Below are 12,558 nucleotides of genomic sequence, written 5' to 3'. Positions count from 1 at the left end.
TATTTGCTTATTTCTAAACTCATATTTTACATAAAAATGACAGTATTGGTTAAAATTAGTCTAGATTGAATAAATATAGGGAGATATTAGTTATTTACCAGTTTACCCAATTTCTTTTTTGGATAGGTATTGGTGGATTTATGGTACGGCAAAGAAGTCGAACTGGGCAAGGAAAAACCAAAAGATCTGTGATAAGAAAAGATTCCTCAGGCTCTATTTCTGAGCAGATACCTGCCAAAGATGATGGTATGTTACTGATTTTGTTTGACTTAAAACCTTTGTCATATTTTTAATTGAAAAAAGCTATCATAAATAATGCTACAGTCACAGCCTTACTGATTTTTCTTGATCAAAGCATCAAAGTTCATATCTGTAACTGTTTTGGTTACTTAATGCTGCTTTAACAGAAAACACCACAGGTGGGTGGTTTCATTAAACAGGGAGTTTATATTCTCTTACTGCTTATTGTGGTGTTGTTATGTGCCGTCAAGTTGGACACGACTCATAGCGACCCCTCCTTGGTTTTCCGAGGCAGTATCTCTTACTGTTTAGGAGGCTAGAAGTCTGAGTTCAGAGTGCCAGCTCTAGGGGCTAAGTAAAAAGCCCCCTGACCTTGGGCTTCACTTCTGCCTCTTGCTTCTGACGCTGACAAACCCAAGGTCAATAAATAAAATGGCACAATCCCAGAATTATAACACAACATGGCAGGCCACTAATTCAAGTCCATTAACAGTCCCAAGATTAGCAGATAGCATAGCAGGCCATTGAGATGAAGACTCAGCCAAATGTGCCAAACTCAGAGACCTTTCTCAAAGCATTCTCTTATATACTGGAAACAGACTGCATCCCTAAGGCAGCTACTCAGCTATTCACAGTAGGTTTCACCATAGAATCTCATCATGGGGAACAACTACATCCAGCTGCCCAGCCACTGATAACCAGGCCTAGCCAGGTTGACACATAACCTTAACTGCCACAGTAACATAGAAGTCAGATTTGGTAAGGAAATGGTTTAAATCCAATAGATTTCATTCCTTTGAGATTTTTTTAAGTTTCTTTCTTTATTAAGTATAAACATTTTGGAATGCAGTAGTTACATAAAGTACTTCCTGGTTATCTCACAAAAGGACTTCCCTGCCCTATCTTAGCTACTTTGCATAAAATTCAAAATTTTTACATTATGTTGTTGAAAGTGACAGAGTACTCCAACAATCTTTAACAATATTGTATAATGCTTTAAAAACACATTTTCCAATTAATACTGTCACTCTCACTTAGCACTTAAAAGAAAGACAAGGGCATAACTTTATATCAGTTAAAAATATACTATTCCCTGTTTAGCCAATCTGAGAGTTGATTCTAGAATTTATAATCTGTATGATCCTAATCTGTATGGCTCATATGTTTTGAAGTATTTTAATAAAATGTATGAAGAGAATTCTGTTTTGCTCAGTATGTGCTATACATAGAGTTCTTCTATTATTAGAGGATGGAGCTATGAACTCCAATGAATTCATAAAAATCACAAATTGTTGCATAATTTAAAAAGGAAATAACATAATGGTTTCCAAGAAGTTTTTAAATTTGAAAATATGGTTATAATAGGCCCTGATTAAGAAATTTAATATGTTCACTGAAACGGTTTTTCGTGTTTTCCATCTCTTGTTATTCTGTCCTCTAAATAATTTGTTTGGATTTATTTTTTAGTTTAGGTTTCTGTTTCTTTATCTGTGTCTCATCTAGTTCACTCACTAAGTTTTCAATTTCATATAGAATTTTTTCCTTTTCTAAACTGTCATTTTGGTGAACAATTTCTATCATTGCATATTCCTTACTTATATTTTCAGTCCTCTTTTATTATTCACAGATCCAGTTGATGTAAATAGACTATTACAGATCTGATTCTACCTTTTTTTTTTTTTTTTTTTTATCTACTGGCTCTTAGTGCCTCATTTCTTTGTGTGTATTGTAAGATACAAATATTATAAAAAATAGTGTGGTATAGGCATCTGTTGTCATGAGAGAAGAGTGTTACCATCAGCAGTGTTATCCCAGAGCTGATTCCTATGAGGCAGAGGTCAGACATGCCTCCTCTCTCCAACCTTTTTTTACAATTTCTGACACAACTCACCTTTCCACAACACTTTCTACTTCTTTGCTGGGTTTGATTATTTGTTTCAGTGGCCACACAGAACTCATAGGTAATACTCACAGTTAAGAGATTTATTGGCGAGGTAACAGGTTGTAATTCTAGATCAGGAAAGACTCAGGATACAGTTCAAGACAGCTTCTTCTAAGCCATGCTTTTAGGCAGGCCTCTCCCTGCCCTTAGCTTGTTTGCCCTCAACCCCATGGCTCCTCTAGCCTCTTAGGCCAACCTGGCCTCTACCCTGCTCCACAAAGTATTACTAAACTCTTTAGCTCCACCAGTAAGTGTCCAGAGAAAGTCTACTGTGCCAGAAAGACTCCTTTTTGAATGCTGTCAGTTTTCACTCATAGGTTGACAAGCCTAGACCCATGGACAAGTGCTCAGGCTCACTCTGTGGGCCTGGAAGCTCACTGTGAGTCTTGTACTAGTCTCTTGGTATTGCTGCCACTGTTTTTCTGCTGCTGCTTCTCACCAGGTCTGGTATTACAGCTCTATCTCCTGGGTCTAGGAGGTTCGCAGCACAGGGACTCTTGGTCCAAAGGACACACTCAGCTTCTGTCTTTTTTCATGGTGGTGGTAGCAGTGCCCCATTTCTACCTCTTAGATAGCTCATTTTAAGCCTAGCAGAATGGCAAAATGACCAATCCTCTCATTAGGGTTCTGTATACTATATTTGCATAGTCCCACCCCCACAAGAATACCATGTGCATTATTTGTGTTAGTAGTAGTAAGGTGACAGTCCACTCATGGGCCACAGAACTTTATTTGCATAGGTTTGCAATTATTTGGTGGGAGTTACAAGACCATGGTTAGGAAGGCCATATGAAAACAATATATCACGCTGCATATATTTGTGTGTGTATATGTGTATATGTGTGTGTATATATATATTTTTTGTTGTTGTTGTTGTTGTTATATGCCATCGAGTCGGACCCGACTCATGGCAACCCCTCCTTGGGTTGCCGAGGCAGTATCACTATGGAAGTAGATTGCCCAACCTTCCTTCTGAGGAGTGGCTGGTGGGTTTGAACCGTCAGCCTTCTGGTTATCAGTCAAGTGCCTTAGGCACTATGCTACCAGAGCTCCCTTTTTTGTTAAACTTCATTTGTGCCACGGATCACCTCCCCACACATTACATTAATCATATATTCTTGAGACCATAAACATTCAACCTGCATTGTTGTCCTCAGAAGGAAGATGGGGCAATCTACTTCCGTAGTGATACTGCCTCGGAAACCCAAGAAGGGGTCGCTGTGAGTTGGGTTCGACTCAACGGCACATAACAACATATATATGTGTGTGTATATACACACACACACACACACACACAAAAACAAACTTACTGCCGTTATATTGATTCCAACTCATAGCAACCCCCATTGGGTTTCCAAAGCTGTAAATATTTACAGAAGTAGATTGCCCCATCTTCCTTCCAAAAGCAGCTGATGGGTACGAACTGCCGACAAATTGCTTAGCAGCCAAATGCCTTATCCACTATGCTTCCATAGCTCTTTACATACGTGTGTGTGTGTGTGTGTGTGTGTGTAATAATTATTATTTTAACCTTGAGATTACTTTCTTTGGAACATTCTCTATGTGAACTTTTGAGTAGTAAATTGAGTGTGAGTTCTTCAGAGGTTTTCATTTGTTACTACCAGTAGCATGAAGTATTACCAGCCCAGGACTCCTTAAACTAAGTTCTTAGCTTGAAGTTTTTCATCACATTAAGTTAAATGAATTCAAAATTTTTACCCACATTGTAGCTATATTGAATTTGAATTTTTAGATAATTTTCATTTTTACCTTTCTACCCTGCACCAAATTAATGACATAACAAGCAATTTTCTTTATGCTGGTGGGGAGTAATGAATGTGATATATGGAAAAGATAGGGTAGGATGTATTTCTTGTTAATGCAAGTCACCCCTGCATAGTCTCTCCACCGTGGGAAGGCCATAAGCTTTGTGTTCTATTCTACATATACAGCTCTGAAAACTGGAATTCAAGGTCACCAGATTATAGGAAATTTCAGAGACCATTAGTTCTTTGCTTACTTCTGTGGTTCCTATTTTATGTTAAGTTTTGGTCTCTGGGAATTCTTTATTTTCTGGATAGATTACACATTCATTTAAAAAGATTTCTTTAAAGAACATTTATTCAATAGAAGTGTCCAAAGTAAAGTGAACTTACAAGACTGAAAACGGAACCAGAGACATCAATTGGCAAATGAGGACAACTACAAAGTAAAACAAGGGACTACATAATATAGTTACAGAGCTTCCAAATGGAGAGAAAGTCAAGATGATTTCAAGATAGCATGGACTGTGTTAAACTTGGGAAGAAAATAATAAATCACAGAGTAACTTCGAAAAAAATTAATAACATTCTCATCCAAATGAAAAAAGAAGAAAAATACAAATAATTAGCAAATATGAACACAATAGCAAAGTAGAAAATGATAAGAAAATCCATAAACAGAATTAACTCAGCACAGAAAATTATATGGAACAGAGAAATCAGCAACACCATAAAAAAACACATAGCAAAAAGACTGCAGTAAATTCATACTTGTTGATAATTACACTGAATGTAAATGGATAAAATGCACCAATCAAGAGACATTTGCAGAATGGATAAGAAAACATGACCCATCAATGCACAAGATAAAATTTAGACATAAAACAACAACAACAACAATAGATTAAAAATAAAAGATTGGGGAAAAATGCATCAAGCAAATGGTAATCAAATAAATATGAGTGACAACTTCAATTTTTGAGTAAACAGACTTTAAGGCAAACACCATAAGGAACAAGGAAGGGCATTACATTATGATTAAAGGATAAATAGAACAGGAGGACATACCATAATAACTGTTCATGCACCTAATGAAAGAGCCCCAATATAGGTAAACCAAACTTTCACAGAATTGAAGAGTAATAGATAATTCCCCAATAGTGTTGTTGTTGTTGTTATGTGCCGTCGAGTCAAACCTGACTCATAGCGACCCCTCCTTGGATTTCCGAGGCAGTATCACTACGGAAGTAGGATTGCCCAACCTTCCTTCCGAATAGTAGGAGACTTTAATATATCACTTTCAAATGAAGACAAGAACAACTAGAAAGAAACTCAGCAAAGCTAAAGAAGAACTGAACAGTACAATCAACCACCTTGACCTTACTATAGACATATACATAGCACTTCACTTAACAACAGCGCAATATACATTCTTTTCCAGAACACATGGTACATTCTCCAGAATATACCATATGTTAGGCCATAAAACAAGCCTCAGTAAATGTAAAAACATTGCAGTACTACAAAATATTTTCTAAGATCATAGTGCTATAAAATTGGAAATCAACAATATGAAGATCAAGGAAAAATAGCAAACACGTGGAAACTAAATAAACCCTCCTTAAAAACTACTGGGTACTGAAAAAACACAAAAACCAAACTCACTGCCATCAAGTCAGATCCGACTCATAGCTATCCCTCCTTGGGTTTCCAAGGCAGTATCACTACAGAAGTAGATTGCCCAATCTTCCTTCCAGGGAGTGGCTGGTGAGTTTGAACCACCAGCCTTCTGGTTAGCAGTCAAATGGCTTAAGTACTACATCACCAGAACTCTACTAGGTACTAGAAGAAATAAAAAATGAAATTAAAAAAGTCCAAATCCAACAAGAATGAAAACAAAACATAGGAAAATCTTTGGGACACAGCAAAACGAATGCTCACAATACAATTTATAGCAATAAATACACACATCAAAGCCAAAATCAACACCTTACCCCATTAGCTCCAACAGTTAGAAAAAGGTGCAGCAGAAAAAGCTACAGTCACCAGAAAAAAATGATTTCAACAGGAAAACAGTAGAAAGACTCAGCAACACTAGAAGTTGGTTCTTTGGAAAGATTAATAAAATCAACAGACCACTGACAAATTTAACAAAGGAAAAGAAGAAAATGTAAATAACATGAATAAGAAATTTAACACGTGATCTCACAACAGAACCAACGAAAATAAAATACCAGGATAATACGAAGAACTGTACTCCAACAAATTTGAAAACAAGAAATGGACAGATTTATAGAAACACACTACCTACCTAAACTAACAGACTGAGGTGGAACATTTGAAAAACCACATAACAAAAGAAGAAATTGAAAAAAGAAAAAAAATGGCCAAAAGAAAAAGTCCTTGCCCAGATGGGTTCACTGGAGAATTCTCCCAAACATTAAGAAAAGACCTGACACCAATCCTACTAAAACTATTCCAGAACATAGAAACAAATAGAACACTCCCAAATTCGTTTAACGAAGCAAGCATATATCACTGATACCAAAACCAGACAAAGACACCACTAACAAGGGAAATTACAAACCAATATCCCCCATAAATATAATGCAGAAATCTTCAGCTAAATCCTACCAAATAGAATACAGCAGTACATCCCCCCCCCAAAAAAAAAAAAACACACACACATTAGGACAAAGTGGGATTCATAATAGGTATGCAAAGATGGTTCAACTTCACAAAAACAATCAACATAATCTATCATATAAATAAAGGAAAAGAACCACATCGTCATATCAATAGATGCAGACAAAGCATTTAATAAAGCCCAACACCCATTCCTTATTAAAAAAAAAAAAAACTCTCAACAAAATAAGAAAGGAAATTTCCTAAGCATAAAAATGGTCATATACATATCATCAATAGCCAGCATTATTATCAATGGAGAAAAACAGGGAGAATCTCCTTTGCAAATGGGAACCAGACTAGGACTGTGATCTCCTAAAAATTACATTTTTATGCATGTCAAAAGATTCCCCCAAAAGAGTAACAAGGAAACCTACAGGTTGAGAAAAAGTATTTGGCAATGACATACCTTACAAAGTACTTATTTCTAAAGTTTGTAGACTACTTCAACACCTCAACATCCAAAAGACAACCTGATTAAAAAAAAAAAAAAAAAAATGGGTAGAGGACATGAATAGACACTTCAGTGAAGAAGATATTCAGGCAGCCAACAAGTATATTTAGAAATGCTCATGATCATTAGCCACTGGAAAGATGTAAAGCAAAACAACAATGAGATATCATCTCACCCTAGCAATAATAGCAAAGTTCAACAAGAAAGAAAACACCAATTGCTGGCAAGGGTGTGGAGAGAGTGGAACTCTGATACATTGCTGGTGGTACTATAAAATAGTACAACCACTATGGAAAATAGTATGGCGCTTCCTTAAAAAGTTGGAAATAGAAATACAGTTTCATCTAGCAATCCCACTACTAAGTATATATCCTAAAGGAGTAAGAGCCAGGTTATGAACACACTCATATTTATTCCAGCACAGTTTATAATAGCAAAGAGGAGGAAACAACCTAAGTGCCTATCAACAGATGAATAGATAACTAACTTGTGGTACATACCCACAATAACAGTGGAATACTAGGCAACATTAAAGAATATGATGACTAATTCATGAAACACCTAGTAACATTAATGAACTTGGAGGATAGTATGCCGAGTGAAATAAGTGAATTACAGGAGGACAAATATTGTATGAGTTCACTTTTATAAAAAGTCAAGGGAAAGGTTTATACACAGAAGGGAACTTTCTTTTTTGGTTAATAGGGATGAGCAGGAAAGGTAGAGAAAATTGCTAGCTAGGTAAGAGACACGTATTAATTTTGGTGAATGGAAAAACAATATATGAAAATTGGATAACCAGCACAGTAACACTAAGGAAAAGGAAGACATAGAGAGGCACAAGAAGTACAGACAACAAAGGTAAATACTATTACAGACATAATACTGCATTACCAGTAATAAACATTAGTTTAGGAATAGATTAGATACATAGGTAGATAAGCAAGATGATCAGACATAGTTAGGCAAATGGGAATATACCCATGACCATATATAATTTTGTCAAGTGGTATTTCTGTATACATATTTGAATGTGCTATAAAAATATTCACATATATAATAGAGCAAATAGGGTGCAAAGTTATAACTTCTTAGCTACAATCAAATACCATAAAGAAATGTTTTACTGGGTCTGTGGCATCAGGACCTTGATTGCAGGGGGCATCAAGCTCAATTAGCACAACATAACACACAAAAACGTTCTACATCCTACTTTGGTGAGTAGTGAGTGGGGTCTTAAAAGCTTTCGAGCAGCCATGTAAGGCGCAACAGTTGGTCTCTTCTCAACTGGAACAAAGAAGAGTAAAGAAAATTGAAGGTCCATGGAGACAGTTAATCCAGGGGACTAGTGGACATGGGAATTTCAGCTTACACGACCTTGAGACCAGAAGAACTAGATGGTGATTGGCTACTACCACTGACAGTCACTTGGAAAGAGATTAACAGAGTGGGAGAAAAAAATCATGAGAAAGACCACGGTTACTGGTCTAATAGAGACTGGTGAAAACCCCTGAAACTATGACCCCTAGTCACTTTTCAGGCCTGGAATTGAACTCACTCCAGTGACTTAACTTTCAGCCAAACAATAGACAGGCCTACAGGTGAACATTTACACCAGGGAGATACACTCCTTAGAGCAATCATCCATGGGAGGACAATTGGCCAGCAGTTGTGCAGAGAGAAAGCTTAGAAGGCATAGGAAAGACATACACAGGGTGGTAACCACAGGGAGGAAGTGAGAAGAAAGCTGTTACATTGTGGGGGTTGCAATCAAGGTCATGAAACAAAATGTATATGAACTGTTGAATAGAAAATGAATTTGCTTTGTAAACTTTTACCCAAATCACAATAAAAAGTTTTAAAAAATAAAATAACACAACTTACGTTAAATAAAATATATAATGTTTATCCACTGTTCTTCATTGTTTTGAAAGAAAGAATTAATCCCGCTATGTAGTTTAGCAAGAGAAATGTTCTCATTGATTTTCAGAAAGGATGTGTTATTTGTCCTATCTTTAAGAAGCATATGAGAGTGTCAGTTTTGTTGCTTACCTGTATGCTTTAAGTGGTATTCTTGTTTCTTTGCTAATTTCAGTCTAAAATTTTATTTTCATTTCTGATTGTAAGATTGAATGTCTTTCATATCAATAGTCTTGTATTTTCACAATGTGTATATACTACAGATAACTGATTTGCAATAAATTCCTGGAGTGGGAATTGCTGAATTGAAGGAAACACTTTTTTTAAAGACTGGTTGGATATCCCAATATCCCCTACAAAAGTTGTAATTGTTAAATTCCTGTTAGTAGCATATGAGTAGCCATTTTCTATACTCATGAACATTACCAGTTTTATCATTTTGTTTCAGAAAGGTTTCTGCTTTGCAGAGAATTACTGATTATTAAGAAAAAACACAATAGGAAACACCTGCTAATTCTAATTAGAAATGATACTTAAAACTTACTAGTAAGCTTTGAACTCTCTTTCTGAAAAAACTAGCTTGTTTTTATGGAACTATATATGTTGGTAAGATATAACATTACCTTGGGTGAATTTGTCTGTAATTTTTAAATGCTACACATTTATAAATATAACTGTTCTTTTAGGCTGGAGTGAGCAGTTACCAGATACTCTAGTTGATGAATCTGTTTCTGTTGCTGAAAGTACTGAAAAAATAAAGAAGAGATACCGAAAAAGGAAAAATAAACTTGAAGAAACCTTCCCTGCCTATTTACAAGTAATATTTTGCTTTACGTTACATTTTACAGTAGTTAAGGAAATGTATTGCATTGAGTTGGATAAAATAGGTTTGTTTGTGTTAATGTTTTACTTGCTTTTGTTGTTTTTATTTAGTCATCATAAAAATGTCATTTTTACCTTTTAGTGGGCCATAAAAGTTAATGTTTACTTTTTTTGTGATTTGATACTTTTTACCAAGTTCTTTCTTGGTTCTATCCCATTTGTTCATTTCTGTGTGTTTATACATGACAAGAAGTCTTTTTGTTTTATGTGAGGATACTTTTAAATGAGAAAGCTTGTTCTTCGAAACGAGTCCCACCTGTATACTCCCCAACCCAAGTCCTATTGAAATTCAGTTTGCCGATACAGGTTACAGTAGGTATGTTCATTGAATGAAGATGTCTTTTTAGCAGCCACAGTTACAGTCTTAATAATTATTTACCACTTTTATAGGCCCAATGAGCTAAACATTTAAGCAGAATTTTTTTTTTCCTAAAGTAAACATCTGATAAAATATCTGTCAATATAAAGAAATTTTGTTAGAGTTCAGCTACATGAAAATAGAATTCTTCCTAGTTAATCTGGTAAACATTATGTCACAGATGAGTTCAAGGTCATGTGCTATATTAGAAAGAACCCTATATTAGAAATAGGATTGACATTGAGTCTGGCTCTTTACCTAACTAATCTAGGTACCTAAGTTGTTCACTTTCTAGATCTCTATTTCTTCTATTAAAATTTGAATTGGAAGATAGTATCCATCTTAATTTCAGTGTTTGTGACTGGTCATCTAACTTGTCCTGCCAGTAGAACTATATAAATTGCTTCAGTTGTATTTACTTCTTTACCTTAAATTTTTACTTAACTAAGTTAATATGTTTTAAAATAAATTTCCTTTCAATAACATACAACTTCCTCAATTTTCTTTTTTAGTAAGTGGGAATATAAAAATAAAGTACTCATTTAAGTAAAAAGTCTGCTATATTTAATAAAGAAAACTTTGAGGCTTAATAACTTAAGTAAATGGTAATATTTATGTAAATTCACATTAGACTAATAACATGCAGACTCTACAGTACAAATTCCAAAGAATTTAGAATCATGAATTTGAAAACTGTGCACTACCAGTTAGCCATGGAGTCCCTGAAGTGGCACAGATGGTGAACATTTGTCTACTAGCTGAAAATTTGGTGGTTTGAACTCACCCAGAGTGTCTCTGAAAGCCAGTCCTGGCAATCTCCTGAGAGTTCACGGCCTTGAAAAGCTTATGGAGCAGTTAATACATTCAGTCTTCTTAATACATAGGTCACCATGAGTTAGCAACTAACACCAGTATGTATATATGTATGTCCCTGGGTAGCACAGATAGTTATGAGCTTAGCTTCTGACTGAAAGATTGGCAGTTTGAATCCACCCAGAGGTGCCTCGAAACTATATGGAAAGTTGGGTATTTAAATAAGAAATATGTATGTAGCTCTGTGTCTTCCATATTACATCTCCTTAATAAATGTTTTTAAATGTCCTTTATTCAAATACCCATTCATCCTAGCTTTGTACCTTTTGTTTGTTTGTTTTTCCATTCAGTAACTTTATTCTATTTATTGTTTGGATTCTCTTTAATTACATGTTTATTTTTCATTATCGTCTATTCCCTATATATCATTTCTTAATAGTCTTTTTAAGGAGTGTTGAAGATGGCCTCTCCTCCTCCTATTGATCTTCCTGCAAAGTGTAACGATACCTTTAGGAAGCTTTCTGTAGCTGTTTATAAAAAGTATAAAAGCTGCCTATTTCATGCTTTGGTAAAAGAGATTTTTAAAGTATTGGATCCGATTTCCTGATTGCTGCTGTGATCTTAGCCTTCTGAGCTGGATTGTTTCCTCTGGTGTACAGCAGTAAATTCCAACTTTTTGTTTTGTTTTGTTTTTTCAACCTAAAGGAAACCTTTGTAGTGATGATACAAATTCTTGGATGTCTCTTGATAGCAGTTATACTTTTTCCATTGATTTTTGGAAATATTATATTATATTATATTATATATTCCCACTAGGAATTCAGTAACACTTTTTTCAATTTTTCTTTGTTAATCATAACAATGTGAAGATAAACTTTAAAAATTTATGTAATCTACCCAATCAGATTATCTGTAGTCTTTGAATACCTAGTGCTGCATATGTGGCTTTAGGAACCCGTTGTAGTAACTCTGCTGTCTCCGTTGCATGGTGGAGTCACTGGCCACATTACCAAGTTAGAAAACATGTGAAGCCATGAAAAACTCACCAAATAAGTAAGAATGGTACCATTTTTGATACACACAGTAAAAGCATCGTGAATCATCATTAAAAATTCTTGCTGATGATTGTTCTCAGATTTCTCAAATTTATATTGAAAGAATTAAATCATCTCTAAAAGTTACAAGATGCTTTTCCTGATGATGAGAAAATTGCTGGTACACAAAATGAACACATCTTCTGTCTCTTCAGCTTTGTGGATTATTGTATTCCTTTTACATGTTGTTGTTGTTGTTAAGTGCTGTCGAGTCATTTCCAACTCATAGCGACCCCATGCACAGCAGAACGAAACACTGCCCGACCCCACACCAGCCCCACAATCCCTGCTATACTTGAGCCCATCATCACAGCCACCGTATCAATCCATCTCCTTGAAGGCCTCCCCCTCTTTCGTCGACCCTCCACCCTACCAAGCATGACATCCTTCTCCAGGGAATGGTCCCT

The 12,558-nt window shown here is 35.5% G+C and overlaps 1 protein-coding gene across 1 annotated transcript in view; it reads left to right on the top strand.

Moving 5' to 3' along the window:
* Positions 1 to 12,558, top strand: part of KMT2C (lysine methyltransferase 2C) — a 470,642-nt gene that overhangs the window by 311,496 nt on the left and 146,588 nt on the right. Inside the window, exons 25-26 of the mRNA XM_042782218.1 lie at positions 127 to 246; positions 9,691 to 9,821. Of these exons, the coding sequence (XP_042638152.1) occupies positions 127 to 246; positions 9,691 to 9,821 (251 nt within the window). The remainder of the gene's footprint in view (positions 1 to 126; positions 247 to 9,690; positions 9,822 to 12,558) is intronic.

Source organism: Orycteropus afer, unplaced genomic scaffold (genome assembly GCF_000298275.1).
Source record: "Orycteropus afer afer isolate SDZICR_OR568_19922 unplaced genomic scaffold, OryAfe1.0 scaffold00264, whole genome shotgun sequence".
NCBI classification, from domain to species: domain Eukaryota; kingdom Metazoa; phylum Chordata; class Mammalia; order Tubulidentata; family Orycteropodidae; genus Orycteropus; species Orycteropus afer.
This window is presented reverse-complemented; position numbering and strand designations above follow the sequence as displayed.